The sequence below is a fragment of the Oncorhynchus keta genome, unplaced genomic scaffold (assembly GCF_023373465.1).
Source record: "Oncorhynchus keta strain PuntledgeMale-10-30-2019 unplaced genomic scaffold, Oket_V2 Un_scaffold_17821_pilon_pilon, whole genome shotgun sequence".
Lineage (NCBI taxonomy): Eukaryota > Metazoa > Chordata > Actinopteri > Salmoniformes > Salmonidae > Oncorhynchus > Oncorhynchus keta.
In genome coordinates this window covers 17601-39636 of record NW_026290830.1, presented here as the reverse complement: position 1 = coordinate 39636, position 22036 = coordinate 17601, and the positions used below count along the sequence as shown (strand labels likewise).

General features: G+C 47.7%; 2 protein-coding genes across 2 annotated transcripts in view; both read right to left on the bottom strand.

Annotated features, from left to right (window-relative positions):
- The window catches only part of LOC118379433 (ankyrin-2-like), a 60508-nt gene extending 50995 nt beyond the window's left edge, over window positions 1-9513 (bottom strand). Inside the window, exons 1-3 of the mRNA XM_052514494.1 lie at window positions 9428-9513; window positions 2183-2390; window positions 1808-1871 (exon numbers count right to left, since the gene is read on the bottom strand). Coding sequence (XP_052370454.1) covers window positions 1808-1871; window positions 2183-2390; window positions 9428-9500 — 345 coding nt within the window. The 5' untranslated portion in view covers window positions 9501-9513. The remainder of the gene's footprint in view (window positions 1-1807; window positions 1872-2182; window positions 2391-9427) is intronic.
- Window positions 9514-14717: 5204 nt separating this feature from the next.
- Window positions 14718-17408, bottom strand: LOC127927819 (uncharacterized). Its single transcript, XM_052514493.1, has 4 exons — window positions 17008-17408; window positions 16734-16897; window positions 15840-16512; window positions 14718-14795 (listed from the first exon to the last, which is right to left on the bottom strand). Exons 1-3 carry the CDS (start codon window positions 17406-17408, stop codon window positions 15935-15937), a joined length of 1143 nt encoding a protein of 380 aa, XP_052370453.1. The 3' UTR covers window positions 14718-14795; window positions 15840-15934.
- Between the last annotated feature and the right edge of the window lie 4628 nt (window positions 17409-22036).

The following is a 22036-nucleotide window of genomic DNA, read 5'->3' as shown; positions in this document are numbered from 1 at the left end:
GTGACCACGACTTGTAGTCTCCTAGGATCATGATACTATCAGTCTCCGGTAAAGGTGTCTCAGGTGCAGGTGTGTCAGGTACAGGTGCCTCAGGTACAGGTGTGTCAGGTACAGGTGTGTCAGGTACAGGTGTCTCAGGTACAGGTGTGTCATACTCTGGTACTGGGGAGTTCGGGGACAGGGTCCTACTCTCAGTCACCAATTCATACAACTCTGGCGATGGGGACCATATGTCATCAGAAAACACCTCAGAGGACACAGGGGATAGGGAACTCAGAACACTGTCTGAATGGTAAGGAGATAAGGGTCTCCGGATAATATCGGTGTAAGAAGGGGAGAGGGGACTCCGGATGCTATCTGGGTAGCAAGGAGAGAGGGGACTCCGGGTGATATCGGTGTGGGAAGGAGAGAGGGTACCAAGAGCACTATCTGCTATCTCTGAATCACAGGAATCCTTTTTACCCTTGTATATGTCTGAAGGAGAGTATGACGGTTCTCTACTCTCTATAATGTAGGCTTTAACCTCGGATGAAAATCTACACCCATCCGACCCGGGAGAAAGAGGCCTGCTTTCACGGAATGCCCTGGCAGAATCTGGAGACATTACCCTACGCTCGCGGAGAGGGGAGTCAGGTGAAATTGCCCTGTAGGCGCCAACGGACATTACGGACTCAGGGGATGATAATCTAGCTACGGTTATGAGCCCTTCTTCCATGGGTGAGAGACCCCGTAGAGAGTCAGGTGACAGGCACTCCATTTCTGAATCAGGAGTCAGAGGTCTGTAGTTAGTGAGATGTGAATACAGTGTTGTGTCTTGGCCAGGGGACTGGGGGGTAACTGGCATGAACATGCCGGATGTTTTTGCCCTCACTATGACGTGATCAGGTTCTGGTCGGACAGTGATAAAGCTAGGGTGCCTGTCAGGTGAGTCACGTGTCATCGGAGTGAACTCGCTGGTTGCCGGACTTTGCTTCGGCCGAACAATGCCCTTTTGGACGTTGGTTTGCTCTACCATGCTGTAGTGAGCCATGGCACAACCCTCTCCTGGCTCGTCAATAAATGAAAGCTGTGTCTCCACCTGTGATTGGTTCTTTCTGAGAGCTACCAGCTCCAGGCGTTTCTCTGACCGGTCTTCGGACTTGTGGGGATCGGGGACCATCTCAGTGACCTGCAGGACTTCTTCTGAGCCGTACATGGCCCGGTAGAAACGAGCCGTTATCTCTTCTATGTGCTTTTCTGTTCTCTGGTCAGCCTCCTCAGCCACTGTTCTCTTGTCAGCCTCCTCAGCCATGGCCAGACTTGCCAGACCACGGCTACAGTCCTGAGGCGAACAAGCCTGACTACGGTTCTCAGGCGAACACGCGTTGCTACAGTCAGACTCAGCTAAATGACCGTGGTCATAGATTTCTGTGCTGGCCTCTCTGGAGAACCTGGCTTTGGTTTTAGGGTTCAGGGTTCTGTCCAGTGGCATCTCCCTAAACCCAACACAGAGTTCTCTGAAGTCTGTCTCTGCCTGCTCAGACTCTGACAGACTCAGACCAAAGTCACTGATCACTATGGGAGACGATATGCTGAGCTGTTCCGGCGACAGCCAGCGCTCACGCTCAAACTCGCCTCGCCCCGGTGGGGACATTTGGTCAACACCAGCTGGCAGAGGCCCAGTTGCGCCCACTTGAGCGTGGAGCAGACCACTGCTACTTCTGCTGCGCTGGCCCTGAGGCTGGTCTCTGGTTTGGTACTGGGGGCCATACACCTGAGACGCTAGTCTCCATGTTTCTGCTCCAATCACGTTCAGAGGGGGACTTACTTGCTCGCTGGCGGTGGCAGACTCCCTTGTTACCGTGTCCTCCCACGGGTTGGGGCTCAGCTCCCTGAAACATGAATGGCATGAACACTGTTACATTTACATTTTAGCAGACTCCAAAGAGATATACTATATGACTATATAATATAAGCAACAATTATTATAATCATTATAATTATTATATATTATTATTAATATTATTGTTATTATTATGATAATCTGGAAGAGCTATCAGGTATTGACAATATTAAATTCTGATGATCTACTGGAATGACAGATTGATAATGAGTCTCAAACTCTAAAGCCGACAGGTAAATGAAAATAACAATATTCTCATCCATCCATAAAGCTGATTGGCTCATTCTCTGACTGACATACGTTGTGATCTCCAGGTCCTCCAATAGCCCATGCATGCTCTCTGAGTGGGTGTGGCCCATAGGCTCCGCCCAGGAAGGAATGTCCAGGAGGGAGGCCACTGATAAGTCTTCCTCTGAGACGGCTGGGGGCGGTCTGGGAGAAGAGTCCACCCTCCTCACCAGTCTGAGGCTGTCTACGTCCTCCTGCACTGAGGACAGGGCTACAGACACTGGCAGACAGAGACACATAGAGACAGAGAGACAGAGAGACAGAGAGACAGAGAGACAGACAGACAGACAGACAGACAGACAGACAGACAGACAGACAGACAGACAGACAGACAGACAGACAGACAGACAGACAGAGAGAGAGAAAGAGAGAGAGAGAGAGAGAGAAAGAGAGAGAGAGAGACAGAGAGAGAGAGAGAAAGAGAGAGAGAGAGAGAGAGACAGAAATAGAGAGACAGAGAGACAGAATGAGAGAGAGAGAAACAGAGAGAGAGAGAGAGAGAGAGAGAGAGAGAAACACACAGACTCAGGATCAAAACATGGTCAGATTATATCGTCCTCTACCAGCATCACTGGCAGAACCCTCTAAATTAACCCTTACACTGAATACGAATTACACTGTGACATTTGGGGGATGTCTATAAAATAATGTATGGGCCAAATACTAAAGACGTAATTTAACGATTAAAAGGACCTTTAAATGTGGCAAGAACACAACCAGTCATGATGCTCTCATCTGATCGTCAAACAAATTACTCATTAGTATCGTGGCAAGGAAACAAATAACTTAGCGGATTTAAAACAGCATGTTGGAAACAAACATCATTATATTGGAAAACAGCCCTGATGTTGGAAAACAGCCCTGATGTTGGAAACAAACATCATTATGTTGGGAAACAGCCCTGATGTTGGAAAACAGCCCTGATGTTGGAAACAAACATCATTATGTTGGAAAATAGCCCTGATGTTGGAAAACAGCCCTGATGTTGGAAAACAGCCCTGATGTTGGAAACAAACATCATTATGTTGGGAAACAGCCCTGATGTTGGAAAACAGCCCTGATGTTGGAAACAAACATCATTGGTTGGGAAACAGCCCTGATGTTGGAACAGCCTGATGTTGGAAACAAACATCATTATGTTATGTTGGAAAACAGCCCTGATGTTGGAAAACAGTTGATGTTGAAACAGCCCTGATGTTGGGGACAGCACTGATGTTGGAAACAAACATCATTATGTTGGGAAACAGCCCTGATGTTGGAAACAGCCCTGAACCCCTGATGTTGGAAAACAGCCCTGATGTTGGAAACAAACATCATTATGTTGGAAAACAGCCCTGATGTTGGGAAACAGCCCTGATGTTGGAGAACAAACATCCTTATCCCCCATGTTGGGACAGCCCTGAGAACCAACCCCTAGTCCCATATTGGAAAACAGCCCTGATGTTGGAAAACAGCCCTGCCCAGAACCAGCCCCTAGTCCCAACCGCCCAGAACCAACCCCTAGTCCCAACTGCCCAGAACCAAACATCTAGTCCCATGACAGCCCAGAAAACAGCCCTAGTCCCAACCAGCACTGACTGAGCTACCATAAACCAGCCTGTCCAGCCCTGAAAACAACCCTTAGTCCCAACTGCCCAGAAAAACCCCTCATTAGTTGGAAAACAGCCCAGAACCAAACTATGTCCCCTGAGCCCTGATGTTGGAAACAAAAAATTAGTTGGAACACAGCCCTACTGTTGGAAACAAACATCAAAAACCAACCCCTAGTCCCTACTGTCCAAAAAAGCCCCTACTGTCCAGAACCAACCCCTAGTCCCTACTGTCCAGAACCAACCCCTATCCTACTGTCCTGGAGAACCAACCCCTAGTCCCTACTGTCCAGAAAACCCCCCTACTGTTGAAAACCCCTGGTCCCTACTGTCCAGAACCAACCCCTGAGTCCCTACTGTCCAGAACCAACCCCTGGTCCCTACTGTCCCTGAAACAACCCCTAGTCCCTACTGTCCAGAACCAACCCCTGGTCCCTACTGTCCTGAACCAACCCCTGGTCCCTACTGTCCCAACCCCTGGTCCCTACTGTCCAGAACCAACCCCTGGTCCCTACTGTCCAGAACCAACCCCTGGTCCCTACTGTCCTGAACCAACCCCTGGTCCCTACTGTCCAGAACCAACCCCCCCTACTGTCCCCTGACTGTCCAAATCCAGAACCAACCCCTAGTCCCTACTGTCCAGAACCAACCCCTGAGTCCCTACTGTCCAGAACCAACCCCTGAGTCCCTAACCAACCCCTAGTCCCCTGACTGTTGAACCAACCCCTAGTCCCCTGACTGTCCAGAAAACCCATTATGTTGGAAAACAGTCCCTGTCCAGAACCAACCCCATTAGTCCCTACTGTTCCCTACCCTATGTCCAGAACCAACCCCTATCCCTACTGTCCAGAACCAACCCCTAGTCCCTACTGTCCAGAACCAACCCCTAGTCCCTACTGTCCAGAACCAACCCCTAGTCCCTACTGTCCAGAACCAACCCCTAGTCCCTACTGTCCAGAACCAACCCCTAGTCCCTACCGCCCAGAACCAACCCCTAGTCCCTACTGTCCAGAACCAACCCCTAGTCCCTACCCCAGAACCAACCCCTAGTCCCTACTGTCCAGAACCAACCCCTAGTCCCTACTGTCCAGAACCAACCCCTAGTCCCTACTGTCCAGAACCAACCCCTAGTCCCTACTGTCCAGAACCAACCCCTGACAGTCCCTACCCTACTGTCCAGAACCAACCCCTAGTCCCTACTGTCCAGAAAAACCCCTAGTCCCTACTGTCCAGAACCAACCCTCCCTACTGTCCAGAACCAACCCCTAGTCCCTACTGTCCAGAACCAACCCCTAGTCCCTACTGTCCAGAACCAACCCCTAGTCCCTACTGTCCAGAACCAACCCCTGGTCCCTACTGTCCAGAACCAACCCCTAGTCCCTACTGTCCAGAACCAACCCCTAGTCCCTACTGTCCAGAACCAACCCCTAGTCCCTACTGTCCAGAACCAACCCCTAGTCCCTACTGTCCAGAACCAACCCCTAGTCCCTACTGTCCAGAACCAACCCTAGTCCCTACTGTCCAGAACCAACCCCTAGTCCCTACTGTCCAGAACCAACCCCTGGTCCCTACTGTCCAGAACCAACCCCTTGTCCCTACCCTGAACCAACCCCTGGTCCCTACTGTCCTACCAACCCCTGGTCCCTACTGTCCAGAACCAACCCCTGGTCCCTACTGTCCAGAACCAACCCCTGGTCCCTACTGTCCAGAACCAACCCCTGGTCCCTACTGTCCAGAACCAACCCCTGGTCCCTACTGTCCAGAACCAACCCCTGGTCCCTACTGTCCAGAACCAACCCCTGGTCCCTACTGTCCAGAACCAACCCCTAGTCCCTACTGTCCAGAACCAACCCCTAGTCCCTACTGTCCAGAACCAACCCTAGTCCCTACTGTCCAGAACCAACCCCTAGTCCCTACTGTCCTGAACCAACCCCTGGTCCCTATGTCCAGAACCAACCCCTGGTCCCTACTGTCCAGAACCAACCCCTAGTCCCTACTGTCCAGAACCAACCCCTAGTCCCTACTGTCCAGAACCAACCCCTAGTCCCTACTGTCCCTACCAACCCCTGGTCCCTACTGTCCAGAACCAACCCCTAGTCCCTACTGTCCAGAACCAACCCCTAGTCCCTACTGTCCAGAACCAACCCCTGGTCCCTACTGTCCAGAACCAACCCCTGTCCCTACTGGGAACCAACCCCTAGTCCCTACTGTCCTGAACCAACCCCTGGTCCCTACTGTCCAGAACCAACCCCTAGTCCCTACTGTCCAGAACCAACCCCTGGTCCCTACTGTCCAGAACCAACCCCAAGTCCCTACTGTCCTGAACCAACCCCAGGTCCCTACTGTCCTGAACCAACCCCTAGTCCCTACTGTCCAGAACCAACCCCATCCCTACTGTCCAGAACCAACCCAAGTCCCTACTGTCCAGAACCAACCCTAGTCCCTACTGTCCAGAACCAACCCCTAGTCCCTACTGTGAACCAACCCCTAGTCCCTACTGTCCAGAACCAACCCCTAGTCCCTACTGTCCAGAACCAACCCTAGTCCCTACTGTCCAAACCAACCCCTAGTCCCTACTGTCCAGAACCAACCCCTAGTCCCTACTGTCCAGAACCAACCCCTAGTCCCTACTGTCCTGAACCAACCCCTGGTAACTGTCCTGAACCAACCCCTAGTCCCTACTGTCCAGAACCAACCCCTAGTCCCTACTGGTCCAGAACCAACCCCTAGTCCCTACTGTCCTGAACCAACCCCTGTCCCTACTGTCCAGAACCAACCCCTAGTCCCTACTGTCCAGAACCAACCCCTAGTCCCTACTGTCCAGAACCAACCCCTAGTCCCTACTGTCCAGAACCAACCCCTAGTCCCTACTGTCCAGAACCAACCCCTGTCCCTACTGTCCAGAACCAACCCCTAGTCCCTACTGTCCAGAACCAACCCAGAGTCCCTACTGTCCAGAACCAACCCCTGGTCCCTACTGTCCAGAACCAACCCCTGTCCCTACTGTCCAGAACTGGTCCCTAGTCCCTACTGTCCAGAACCAACCCCTAGTCCCTACTGCCCAGAACCAACCCCTATCCCTACTGTCCTGAACCAACCCCTGGTCCTACTGTCCAGAACCAACCCCTAGTCCCTACTGTCCAGAACCAACCCCTGTCCCTACTGTCCAGAACCAACCCCTAGTCCCTACTGTCCTGAACCAACCCCTGGTCCCTACTGGTCCAGAACCAACCCCTATCCCTACTGTCCAGAACCAACCCCTAGTCCCTACTCTCCAGAACCAACCCCTGTCCCTATGTCCAGAACCAACCCCTAGTCCACTGTCCAGAACCAACCCCTATCCCTACTGTCCAGAACCAACCCCTAGTCCCTACTGTCCAGAACCAACCCCTAGTCCCTACTGTCCAGAACCAACCCCAAGTCCCTACTGTCCAGAACCAACCCCTATCCCTCTGTCCAGAACCAACCCTAGTCCCTACTGTCCAGAACCAACCCCTAGTCCCTACTGTCCAGAACCAACCCCTAGTCCCTACTGTCCAGAACCAACCCCTATCCCTACTGTAGAACCAACCCCTAGTCCCTACTGGTCCAGAACCAACCCCTAGTCCCTCTGTCCAGAACCAACCCCTGTCCCTACTGTCCAGAACCTCCCCTATCCCTACTGTCCAGAACCAACCCCAAGTCCCTACTGTCCAGAACCAACTGTCCCTACTGTCCAGAACCAACCCTATCCCTACTGTCCAGAACCAACCCCTAGTCCCTACTGCCCAGAACCAACCCCTAGTCCCTACTGTCCAGAACCAACCCTAGTCCCTACTGTAGAACCAACCCCTGGTCCCTACTGAGAACCAACCCCTATCCCTACTGTAGAACCAATGTCCCTACTGTCCAGAACCAACCCCTAGTCCCTACTGTCCAGAACCAACCCCTAGTCCCTACTGTCCAGAACCAACCCCTATCCTGTAAACCAACCCCTGTCCCTACTGCCCAGAGTCTCCTCTAGATCTCTGTAATGGGTGGTGACTGGTGCAGATCCACCTTACCCTCTGGTGGAATGTTCAATGTCCCTGTCCATCCCTCTGATCTCCAATGTAGAGATAGGGGCTGGTCCAGAGTCCACACAACCCTCCAGGTCCTATCTCCATGTAATGTAATGCTAACTGGTCCCTAGATGTAAGCTGGACCAGAGTCAGCACTCTGTAATGTATCTCTCCTGTAATGTAATGTTTAAATGGTCCAAAAGTCTCCAGTCTATCCAGGTCTGTAATGTAATGTAACTGGTCCAGAGTCTCCTCTATCTCTGTAATGTAATGTAACTGGTCCAGAGTCTCCTCTATCTCTGTAATGTAACTGGTCCAGAGTCTCCTCTATCTCTGTAATGTAATGTAACTGGTCCAGAGTCTCCTCTATCTCTGTAATGTAACTGGTCCAGAGTCTCCTCTATCTCTGTAATGTAATGTAACTGGTCCAGAGTCTCCTCTATCTCTGTAATGTAATGTAACTGGTCCAGAGTCTCCTCTATCTCTGTAATGTAATGTAACTGGTCCAGAGTCTCCTCTATCTCTGTAATGTAACTGGTCCAGAGTCTCCTCTATCTCTGTAATGTAACTGGTCCAGAGTCTCCTCTATCTCTGTAATGTAATGTAACTGGTCCAGAGTCTCCTCTATCTCTGTAATGTAATGTAACTGGTCCAGAGTCTCCTCTATCTCTGTAATGTAATGTAACTGGTCCAGAGTCTCCTCTATCTCTGTAATGTAATGTAACTGGTCCAGAGTCTCCTCTATCTCTGTAATGTAACTGGTCCAGAGTCTCCTCTATCTCTGTAATGTAATGTAACTGGTCCAGAGTCTCCTCTATCTCTGTAATGTAATGTAACTGGTCCAGTCTCCTCTATCTCTGTAATGTAATGTAACTGGTCCAGTACCTTCACTCTGGTCCAGAGTCTCCTCTATCTCTGTAATGTAATGCTGGTCCAGAGTCTCCTCTATCTCTGTAATGTAATGTAACTGGTCCAGAGTCTCCTCTATCTGTGTAATGTAACTGGTCCAGAGTCTCCTCTATCTCTGTAATGTAATGTAACTGGTCCAGAGTCTCCTCTATCTCTGTAATGTAATGTAACTGGTCCAGAGTCTCCTCTATCTCTGTAATGTAATGTAACTGGTCCAGAGTCTCCTCTATCTCTGTAATGTAACTGGTCCAGAGTCTCCTCTATCTCTGTAATGTAACTGGTCCAGACTCCTCTATCTCTGTAATGAATGTCTGGTCCAGAGTCTCTATCTCTGTAATGTAATGTAACTGGTCCAGAGTCTCCTCTATCTCTGTAATGTAGCTGGTCCAGAGTCTCCTCTATCTCTGTAATGTAATGTAACTGGTCCAGAGTCTCCTCTATCTCTGTAATGTAACTGGTCCAGAGTCTCCTCTATCTCTGTAATGTAATGTAACTGGTCCAGAGTCTCCTCTATCTCTGTAATGTAATGTAACTGGTCCAGTACCTTCACTCTGGTCCAGAGTCTTCTATCTCTGTAATGTAATGTAACTGGTCCAGTACCTTCACTCTGGTCCAGAGTCTCCTCTATCTCTGTAATGTAATGTAATGTAACAGGTCCAGTACCTTCACTCTGGTCCAGAGTCTTCTATCTCTGTAATGTAATGTAACTGGTCCAGTACCTTCACTCTGGTCCAGAGTCTTCTCTATCTCTGCGTAGGTCCTGGACGTCTGCTCCTGTGTTGACTTGTTCATCTGGGTCTCTATCAGGTGGAATGTCCATCCGGTTGATCTTGGTCAGCCTCTTTATCAGGCTCTCCTCTGCTGGACAAAAGATAACACTTATTAGTAGAGTAACAATCATAATAATAATAATAATAATAATAATAATAATAATAATAATAATAATAGTAATAATAATAATAATACTAATAGTAATAGTAATAATAATAGTATTGATGATAATAATAATATTAATAATAATAATAATAATAATAATAATAATAATAATAATAGTAATAATAATAATAGTAATAATAATCATAATAATAATAATAATATAATAATAATAATAATAATAATAATAATAATAATAATAATAATAATCATAATAATAATAATAATCATAATAATAATAATAATAATAATAATTGATAATAATAATACCAATAATAATCATAATAATAATAATAATAATAATAATAATAATAATAATAATAATAATAATAATAATAATAATAATAATAATAATAGTCATCCTTATTGATGACTACTTTTCATTAAACAAAATAATCTCTAAACCAACATATACAAAAAGACAATCAATTTAAGAAGACATATTTATCATAATAAATAATAAATAAATAACATTTCTACAACAAAAAAAAAAAAAACATTTTTTGCTTTGTCAATGGGTTAGTGTTTAGATTGATGACAAAACAACTAATAAATCCATTTTAGAATAATGTAATAATAATCATTCATATATAGATGTGGATGGCCAAAATGGCAATCATAATAATAATAGTAATGGATAACTGAGTAAAATACCCTATAATAGTGCTAATAGATGGATAATAATAATAATAATAATAATAACTAATAGTGGCACCCTATAATGTAATAATAATGGTAATAGTAATAGTGCACTACTTTTGTCCAGAATAATAATAAAAATATCTAATAATAATGGAATGGTTGATACTTATTCCCTCTAATAATAATGGTTGAGTCCACAGCTGAGTGCCAAAATGGCACCCTATAATAATAGATAATGGTTTCCATAATGATCATAAAATGGCAATAATAGTGCTCTACTTTTGTCCAGAGATATGGTTTTCATGGTTGAGTCCACTTGGCACCCTATTCCCTAATAACTACTCATGGAATACAAAATAATAATAGTGCACTACTTTTGTCCAGAGATAAAAGTCCACAGCTGAGTGCCAATAATAATAATAATAATAATATGGTTTCCGTGGTTGAGTCCAATAGTGCCAAAATGGCACCTAATTCAATAATAGTGCACTTTTTGTCCAAGATGGAATAATAATAATAGTCACTAAGAGATATGGTTTCCGTGGATTGATAAGCTGAGTAATAACATTCCCTACATAAAACTGTCCAGAGATTGGTTTCCGTTTGTCCACAGCTGATGAATAATAATATCCAGAGATGGATGGTTTCCGTGGTTGAGTCTAGTGAAAATGGCATATATATAGTGCACTACTTTGTATAGATGGATATATTATGGTTGAGTATTAAAATGGCAATAATATACTATAAGATAATAATGATAAAATATACATATACTTTTGTATAATAATATAATATATTATAATAGTATAAGATATGGTTTCCGTATTGATCCACAATAAAAAAATAATAGTAATAATAATAATAATGAGTAAAATGGCACCCTAATCATAATAATAAAGAGAATGGTTTCCCGTTAGTAATAAAATGGCACCCTATAATAGTGCTCTACTTTTGTCCAGAGATGGATGGTTTCCGTGGTTGAGTCCACAGCTGAGTAAAATGGCATATTCCCTAATAATAGAGATGGATGGTTTCCGTGGTTGATCCACAGCTGAGTGCCAAAATGGCACCCTATTCCCTACATAGTGCACTACTTTTGTCCAGAGATGGATGGTTTCCGTGGTTGAGTCCACAGCTGAGTGCCAAAATGGCACCCTATTCCCCATAATAATAATAATTTTGTCCAGAGATGGATGGTTTCCGTGGTTGAGTCCACAGCTGAGTGCCAAAATGGCACCCTATTCCCTACATAGTGCAATACTTTTGTCCAGAGATGGATGGTTTCATAGTCCACAGCTGAGTGCCAAAATGGCACCCTATTCCCTACATAGTGCACTACTTTTGTCCAGAGATGGATGGTTTCCTTGGTTGAGTCCGTGTTGAGTCCACAGCTGAGTGCCAAAATGGCACCCTATTCCCTACATAGTGCACTACTTTTGTCCAGAGATGGATGGTTTCCGTGGTTGAGTCCACAGCTGATGCCAAAATGGCACCCTATTCCCCTAATAGTGCACTAAGAGATGGATGGTTTCCGTGGTTGAGTCCACAGCTGAGTGCCAAAATGGCACCCTATTCCCCTAATAGTGCATACTTTTGTCCAGAGATGGATGGTTTCCGTGGTTGAGTCCACAGCTGAGTAAAATGGCACCCTATTCCCTAATAGTACTACTTTTGTCCAGAGATGGATGGTTTCAGTCCAATGAGTGCCAAAATGGCACCCTATTCCCTACATAGTGCTCTACTTTTGTCCAGAGATGGATGGTTTCCGTGGTTGAGTCCACAGCTGAGTGCCAAAAATGGCACCCTATTCCCTACATAGTGCAATACTTTTGTCCAGAGATGGATGGTTTCCTTGGTTGAATCCACAGCTAGTGCCAAAATGGCACCCTATTCCCTAATAGTGCACTACTTTTGTCCAGAGATGGATGGTTTCCGTGGTTGAGTCCACAGCTGAGTGCCAAAATGGCACCCTATTCCCTACATAGTGCTCTACTTTTGTCCAGAGATGGATGGTTTCCGTAGTCCATAGCTGAGTGCCAAAATGGCATATTCCCTACATAGTGCTCTACTTTTGTCCAGAGATGGATGGTTTCCGTAGTCCATAGTGCCAAAATGGCACCCTATTCCCTACATAGTGCACTACTTTTGTCCAGAGATGGATGGTTTCCGTGGTTGAGTCCACAGCTGAGTGCCAAAATGGCACCCTATTCCTAATAGTGCACTACTTTTGTCCAGAGATGGATGGTTTCCGTGGTTGAGTCCACAGCTGAGTGCCAAAATGGCACCCTATTCCCTAATAATACTTTTGTAGAGATAAGTCCGTAATAAGCTAGTGCCAAAATGGCAATTTAATAGTGCATCTTAGAGATGGATGGTTTCCGTGGTTGAGTCCACAGCTGAGTGCCAAAATGGCACCCTATTCCCTACATAGTCCTCTAGAGATGGATGGTTTCCTGGTTGAGTCCACAGCTGAGTTGGCACTATTCCCTACTAGTGCTCACTTTTCCATTAAACAAAAATACCCTATTCCCTACATAGTGCACCTTTTGTCCAGAGATGGATGGTTTCCGTGGTTGAGTCCACAAAATGGCACCCTATACATAGTGCACTACTTTGTCCAGAGATGGAACCGTGGTTGAGTCCACAGCTGAGTGCCAAAATACCCTATTCCCTACATAGTCATAAGAGATATGGTTTCATAAATAGTGCAAAATGGCATATTCCCTACATAGTGGGTTTCTACAGACAGTCCAAAAAAATGGCACCCTATTTTAGTGCTACATAGTGGATGGTTTCCGTGTTTGAGTCCACAGCTGATGCCAAAATGGCACCCTTTTAAAGTGCACATTTTGTCCAGAGATGGATGGTTTCCGTGGTTGAGTCCACAGCTGAGTATTGGCACCCTATTCATAGTGCACTACTTTTGTCCAGAGATGGATGGTTTCCGTGGTTGAGTGCTGAGTGCCAAAATGGCACCCTATTCCCTACATAGTGCACTACTTTTGTCCAGAGATGGATGGTTCCGTGGTTGATTAGTGCCAAAATGGCACCCTATTCCCTACATAGTGCACTACTTTTGTCCAGAGATGGATGGTTTCCGTGGTTGAGTCCACAGCTGAGTGCCAAAATGGCACCCTATTCCCTACATAGTGCACTACTTTTGTCCAGAGATGGATGGTTTCCGTGGTTGAGTCCACAGCTGAGGGTGCCATTTACATAGTGCACTGACATACCGGTGGCGTGGTTTCCCTCTCTCAGCCCAGCGCTGCAGCAGGGCGTGGCTCTGCTCCTGTAGAGAGTTAGGGTTCTCCGTCCTCACTTCCTGGATCTCATCCTCGTTGAACTCCAGCTCCTCGCCAGCTCTGAGACACACGGGGGACGACGACACTGAGGTGACGTCCTAAACCGTACCCTTATTACAGTACTCTTATTCCCTACGTAGTGGGTACCCTTATTCGCTACATAGTGGGTACCCTTATTACAGTACCCTTATTCCCTACATAGTGGTTACCCTTATTACAGTACCTTATTCCTACATAGTGGGTACCCTTATTACAGTACCCTTATTACAGTACCCTTATTACAGTACCCTTATTACAGTACCCTTATTCCCTACATAGTGGGTACCCTTATTAGAGTACCCTTATAACCTACATAGTGGGTACCCTTATTACAGTACCCTTATTCCCTACATAGTGGGTACCCTTATTACAGTACCCTTATTACAGTACCCTTATTCCCTACATAGTGGGTACCCTTATTACAGTACCCTTATTACCTCTTGTTCCCTACATAGTGGGTACCCTTATTACAGTACCCTTATTCCCTACATAGTGGGTACCCTTATTACAGTACCCTTATTACAGTACCCTTATTCCCTACATAGTGGGTACCCTTATTACAGTACACTTATTACAGTACCCTTGTTCCCTACATAGTGGGTACCCTTATTACAGTACCCTTATTCCTACATTGTGGGTACCCTTATTACAGTACCCTTATTACAGTACCCTTATTCCCTACATAGTGGGTACCCTTATTACAGTACCCTTATAACCTACATAGTGGATACCCTTATTACAGTACCCTTATTCCCTACATAGTGGGTACCCTTATTACAGTACCCTTATTCCCTACATTGTGGGTACCCTTATTACAGTACCCTTATTACAGTACCCTTATTCCTACATAGTGGGTACCCTTATTACAGTACCCTTATAACCTACATAGTGGATACCCTTATTACAGTACCCTTATTCCCTACATAGTGGGTACCCTTATTACAGTACCCTTATTCCCTACATAGTGGGTACCCTTATTACAGTACCCTTATTCCCTACATAGTGGACAACATTTGACCAGTATTCCAACAGCTTTTCACTCCTATTTCATACATACCTTCTACACCAGGTAAACACCACCTGGATAACGTACCTGTCCAGCTGAACCCCAGCAGGTCTGCAACGATAGCCAACGTCTCCTCTTTCCTGTCTGCATCGTCGTGCCAATCCACTACGAACACCACCATGGACAGAGGTTACACCACAGGTCATAACAGCTCAACAGCAGCGCAGTAACAACGCTAAGACTACGTCCCAAATGGCATCATATTCCCTTTACATTGCACTACTTTAGACCACAGGGCCCATAGGGAATAGGGTTCACTACGTTAGACCACAGGGCCCATATGGAACAGGGTGCACTACTTTAGACCACAGGGCCCATAGGGAATAGGGTGCACTACTTTAGACCACAGGGCCCATAGGGAATAGGGTGCACTACTTTAGACTACAGGGCCCATAGGGAATAGGGTGCACTACTTTAGACCACAGGGCCCATAGGGAATAGGGTGCCATTTTTGGGCCGCAGGCCATAACTCCTCTGAAAATATAACAGTTTAAAACTCTCCAGATATCATGTTGATCATGGGATGTTTTCTAGGTTCTTGGAAGGTACAGATACATTTTAGTAATGTAATGTAACCGGCCTCTATGTTATAGGCTGTGGAGGTCATGGTGCTGATGATGGGTGAAGTATGAAGCAGGGCTGATGTTCTGATCCATACTGTTGATGACGATACCTGCTCTACTCGGACCACCATGACAGTGTATTTGTAGTCGATTAGTACTTAAACGGATGGAAAGACTGTGGCATTCCAAACTCAATGTGGTCATTATTAGTATAAGGAGTTTCAGTAATATAGTAGTCTGTCCTGAAGTTAATCATGAGTTTTCTCCTAACACATCTAGGTAAGTCAATCTTGAGATTTAATGTACACATACATAGACAATAGACTTCTAGACAATCGTCAATAGACACAGACATTTATATGGAAAAGAAACAACACAAGACAACACAGCACAGGACAAGACAACACAGAACAGGACGAGACAACACAGGACAAGACAACACAGGACAAGACAACACAGCACGGCACGAAATGACAAAACAAGACACACAACAGAAAAGTGACAGATGCTTGGTCTTGACTAAGACAAAGAAAGGTCTTCCAAGGAGCAGAGAAAGAGAGGAAAGGAAGTGCCAGATTTTTGGTACCTTGCTTCCGCTCCGTTGTCCGATCATCCCAGATTCGCTGCATCTGAGTTTCTACTGAGTCTTCCCAGATGGGTCTCGACTCAAACACCTCCCCGTCACCGAGGAAGCTCGAACCCGTGCCTGAGTCGACAACGCCCTCGTGTCCGGGGCAGATCTGCGGGCGTTGGTCTGTCATACTTGAAGATAACAGAATCTGGACTGTTGTGATCACCACTGCTGCTGATGTCGTCGACATCCAGAGAGGATCGGAGGGAAATCTCTCGTACGTCAGAGCCCTGGTCTCTGTCGGGCTGGGAAGAGGAGGAGGAGGAGGAGGAGGAGTGGGCTGTGGGTTTGTGTTTGACAGGGAGTCTGGAGGTGAGAGGTTTGGATTCAGTTGCAGGATGGTCGCTGTCGGAGTGACTCCTGCTGTCTTTGTCAGTTAAGATTTTCTTCCCGGCTCCAAAATCCTCCTCGGACCTCGTCCTCCGGTCCTGAACAAGGGATTCCTCCACTGTTGATTTCTGCTCAAGGCCGAGGTCTGATTTCATTGAACCGGCTTTGATGGGTATCTTTGATTTGAAACTGCTTTCATCCTTAGCCACAGTGTCTGCTGTAGTGTAGGACCCTCCCAGGACACTACAGGGTGCAACTGAGGTGTCAGACCCTTCCAGGACACTAGAGGTGTCAGACCCTGCCAGGATACTAGGGGGTGCCATTGAGATGTCAGACCCTTGCAGGACACTAGAGGGTGCAACTGAGATGTCAGACCCTGCCAGGACACTAGGGGGTGCCATTGAGATGTCAGACCCTTGCAGGACACTAGAGGGTGCAACTGAGATGTCAGACACTTCCAGGACACTAGAGGTGTCAGACCCTGCCAGGACACTAGGGGGTGCCATTGAGATGTCAGACCTTCCAGGACAGTAGAGGTGTCAGACCCTGCCAGGACACTAGGGGGTGCCACTGAGGTGTTAGACCCTGACGAGGTGTCATACCCTTGCAGGACACTAGGGGGTGCCACTGAGGTGTCATACCCTGCCGAGGTGTCATACCCTTGCAGGACACTAGGGGTGCCACTGAGTCATAATAGCCAGCGGGCATCTCAATGACAGAACCCTGCTCCTCTTCCTCTTCTCCTTCGTCCTCAAGAGATGAGTCGGATGACTGGCGGACCTGTTCAGAGTACACAGAGCGGGTGACAAGAGCAGTGGTGGTAAACATCTGGAGTTCAGCTATAGTCGGGTCTGGAGAATCTACCTCTAAGAAGCTTCCCATCTTCGCTTCTAGCAGGGGGAATGTTTCGGCTTTTGGCTCCATTTTGATGGAGGTACTGGGTTTGGCCACTGGTTTCCCCCTCTGATCAGCCTCGGGTAATGGTATAGTCTGGAAGGAGGAGTCAGAATCATCTTTGGTTTGGTCCTCCTTCTGGAGGTGTAGATCACCAACGGCAATAGTCTGTTCTGTTCTGAGAAGATCGGGGCTAGCGCAATCTCCAGTGTCCTCGAACAGAACCTGGTCAACTGGGTGTTCTCCTATGTGAAAGAAGGCATAGCCCTCGCCCTCCTCTTCAACGCTTCTCCTTGTCATGTCGATAGCGCCCCTCTGGTCATCTCAAAGAACTTCCCTTCCTGGAACTGGAAGGGATTGGGGTGCCCCCTCGGTTGGTGTGCGACCCGGTGTGGTGTCAGGGGTACGGCGGTCTTCCACGAGCCATCATCCTTCGTTCCTCCGCCTCCACACGTGCTGCGAAGGCTTCGTCGTCATTGTCATCCTCGTTGTCGTCTGACATGGCACTCCATGGGACCAGCTCTCCTTGAACAGGCATGTCTTCGGGATGCATTTCCAACACGGCTGCCTTACCATTCGCATCCTTCACCTCCTTGAAGCTTTCATCGTCGGTGCACGACACCTCTGGTTTGACTGACTGACTTTCACCAGACTGACTGACACTCAACTGTGACTGATCCATCTCCACCTCGTGTGCTTGCATAGCTGATATTACATCTATCTTCTCTTTCTGCTCAGTACGTTCACTGATATTTTCACTGATGTTCTCTGTGGTATATTGTTCTCTTTCAGTGCTTAGTGAACGATATTCGAGGTGCTCAGAGACCAGTTTTCCTGATGGTGGATGTCCTGAGGCACTGTATGGTAGGTGAGCTTCATAGTGAACTGAACTATCCAACGCAGTTACTGCACCAGGGACTGAGGGTTGGATTTCAGCCACAGTTTCAATTTCAGACTGAAGAGTACCGGCGTCGGTTTTGGGCTTAGATGATTTTGCCTCCCTGTCCATCAGGTCAACGATCGACTGACATTCTTCATAATCCTCAGAGTCTGATAACACAGAGCCGTCTGAGGGTTTCCCGTCTGTCTTCGTTTTAACGTCCTGCTCCATCTCCTCAAAGGTTTTGATCTTGGCGGCCATTTTGAACATCTCCTCCTCTGGGGTGAACTGTCTCTGGCCGGTCTCGCTGCCCTCTGCATCCACGTCGTCCATATCATCCTCAGGGTTTGAGCTCAGATTTATGGGCATGGAGCGCCACTCAGGGTCTTCCCCCTTCAATGGGAGGGGACCCTCGTGCTCACCATCCATTTGATAAGTCAGTTTGGAGTAATCCTCATTCTCAATGTTGCTGACGTGCTCCTCACCGAGACAGGCTCTAAGCTGAGAGTAGTAGTCTTCATACACAGCTGTCTTCTTTGTCGGCTGAAAGCCTGTGTCTTGTTTCAGTTCAGTAGGGCTGCTCTCCAGTGAGTCAAGGCAGGGGAGTCCCCGGTTGAGCTTGGCTCTATAGAGTCAGGGGACTTCCTGGAGGAACCTTCATTCATGACAGGACTGGTCTCCAGAGAATCCCCATGGGAGAGTCGTCTCTCAGGGTGGCCCAGGGCCAAAGGAAAGAGGACCTCTAAGTCTGCAGGTCTGAGGGCCTGACCCACACCGTCTGGACTGTGCACAGCTCCATGATCAGCTGCATCCCTTTCATGGCGCTCTGGTACAACCCAACTAGATTCAGGAGCAATTCTGTCTTCCGAAATTGAGTCTTGCATGTTTGAGTATGAAAGTTCTGTAGTTTTGTACGATGGTTTTATCTCTAAATCATCCCAGTCCTCTAAGATGGGTCTTGTCTCTACAGGGACCTGGTCATCCTCTTCAGAGGCTTGAGCAGGGAGAACTGAAACAAACGTCCTTTGAAGGTCAAAGGTCACCTTCTTTGAGTCTCTTGAACGTATCACTGTAGTAGCTGAATCCGATGCTCCCCTAGCTGAACAACTCTGCACGAAGTCTTTATCACCGTAGATGACACCGTCCTCCGCGGCTCCTACTTGCACTACATTAACAACATCTCGCTCTATCACTTTATCCGCTGCGGACCGGTCTACCTGCTCAGTGGAGAATGTGTGCGTTTCCTGTTTTCTCTCCCGTGTAATCACAACCTGTTCAAATCTCTCTTGTACGATGTCGTCCTCCGGTACACCACTGAGATCTACACGTCTGTCGTCTAGGTACTGTTCTAAATCTCCACTGAGGAGTGCCTCCATGCCCGACGTATCTTTAACTCCTACAGCTGGTCTGGGCGATGTCTTCCTTTCGATCATGACTTCTTGTAACATCGGCTCCTGAACTGGGTTCAAGATTATCGATTCGGCACCCCGAGAGCCACCATCATCCATGCCTTGCACTTTCCACCAGTCTTCTTTTTCTGTCTCTGTATCTTCTGTAGACATGTCTACCTCCTTTGTGGAGAAAATAAGCGATTGTTGCTTGTCATCCCTGGCAAGGATGGTCTGTTTCAAACTCTGTTGTTGGTCGATGTCATCCTTTGGTGAACCACTATTTACCATACATCTCTGTTCTAGGTAGTGATCCATATCTCCCCTGAGGAGGGACTCCATCCCTGACATATCGCTCACCACTGTAACCGGTCTGGGAGGGGGTTTCCTTTCCATCCTGACTTCTTGTAACAGCGGTTCCTGAACTGTCATCACTTCAGCGCCACGGACAGGTGATGGTCTCTGTTCTAGGTCGTGATCCATATCTCCCCTGAGGAGGGACTCCATCCCTGACATATCTCTCACCACTTTAACCGGTCTGAGGGAGGTCTTCCGTTGGATCGTGACTTCTTGTAACAGCGGTTCCCGAACAGGGACAGAGTCGCTGATTTGGTTTCTACGACTAAATCTTCAGTTTCTGGAAAGATTTCTTCATCACCATGAATCACATCTCCTAGTACTTTCATCCCATCCATTCTCTCTGTCTCTTTATAAACTGTGGGCAGGTCAGCCTCCTGAGTGGGGAATGTGAGTGGGCTCATCTGTGGGGTGTCTGCTAATCCTTCGTGTTTCTCACTCTCCCCCCGTGCTTGAATGGGGAGTCCTGGTTCCTAGGCTTGTCCCGGGAGAGTCCGCTGCGACTTCATGCTTCAGACTCACAGGGCTTTCATTCCCCACCAGGTTCTCAGCCTTAGTGAATAACTCATCCCGCCTGTCTTCGTGCATACAGGGCTGAAAATGAAGGTTGGGGTGTCGTTTGTGTGGTCTGTTGGGAGCTCCTCCTTGGCTGCTTCAGCCTGTGGATGGTTGTCATCCCCTATAAACGAGGTCTGTCTGAACAGCTGGTACTCTGGACTGTCTTCCAGCTCGGCCTTGATGTCAGCGCTAAAGTCCTCAGAGGGTTTCCTGTCTGGGCTGATCTGCATCTCCATAGAATACTTCCTGTCTGGTCCCATCTCTGGTTCCTCCAGCTGCATCATCTCTACAGAAGACTTCCTGTCTGTTCCCCTCTCTGGTTCCTCCAGCTGCATCATCTCCGTAGAAGACTTCCTGTCTGGTCCAATCTCTGGTTCCTCCAGCTGCATCATCTCTATAGAAGACTTCCTGTCTGGTCCCATCTCTGGTTCCTCCAGCTGCATCATCTTTGTAGAAGACTTCCTGTCTGGTCCAATCTCTGGTTCCTCCAGCTGCATCATCTCTGTAGAAGACTTCCTGTCTGGTCCCATCTCTGGTTCCTCCAGCTGCATCATCTCTGTAGAAGACTTCCTGTCTGGTCCCATCTCTGGTTCCTCCAGCCGCATCATCTCTGTAGAAGACTTCCTGTCTGGTCCCATCTCTGGTTCCTCCAGCCGCATCATCTCTATAGAAGACTTCCTGTCTGGTCCCATCTCTGGTTCCTCCAGCTGCATCATCTCTATAGAAGACTTCCTGTCTGGTCCCATCTCTGGTTCCTCCAGCTGCATCATCTCTATAGAAGACTTCCTGTCTGGTCCCATCTCTGGTTCCTCCAGCTGCATCATCTCTGTAGAAGACTTCCTGTCTGGTCCCATCTCTGGTTCCTCCAGCTGCATCATCTCTATAGAAGACTTCCTGTCTGGTCCCATCTCTGGTTCCTCCAGCTGCATCATCTCTATAGAAGACTTCCTGTCTGGTCCCATCTTTGGTTCCTCCAATCATCTCTATAGCTGCATCATCTTTGTAGAAGACTTCCTGTCTGGTCCAATCTCTGGTTCCTCCAGCTGCATCATCTCCGTAGAAGACTTCCTGTCTGGTCCCATCTCTGGTTCCTCCAGCTGCATCATCTTTGTAGAAGACTTCCTGTCTGGTCCCATCTCTGGTTCCTCCAGCTGCATCATCTCTATAGAAGACTTCCTGTCTGGTCCCATCTCTGGTTCCTCCAGCTGCATCATCTCTATAGAAGACTTCCTGTCTGGTCCCACCTCTGGTTCCTCCAGCTGCATCATCTCCGTAGAAGACTTCCTGTCTGGTCCCATCTCTGGTTCCTCCAGCTGCATCATCTCCGTAGAAGACTTCCTGTCTGGTCCCATCTCTGGTTCCTCCAGCCGCATCATCTCCATAGAAGACTTCCTGTCTGGTCCCATCTCTGGCTCCTCCAGCTGCATCTCCTCTGGGCTGCTCCATCCATCCTCTGGTAGAGCCTTGCCTAGGAAGATCCCTCCCTCCTCCTCCAGGTTCCCTCCATCCTCTGGTAGAGCCTTCCTGTCTGTCCATTGGTAGGGATCCCTCCATATGTTGGTAGACCCCTGTCTATCCCCTCCATCCCCCCGTCCTCTGGTAGAGCCCTGTCTAGGAGGATCCCTCCGTCCTCTGGTAGAGCCCTGTCTAGGAGGGTATCCCTCCGTCCTCTCCTCTGGTAGAGCCCTGTCTAGGAGGATCCCTCCATCCTCTGGTAGAGCCTGTCTAGGAAGATCCCTCCATCC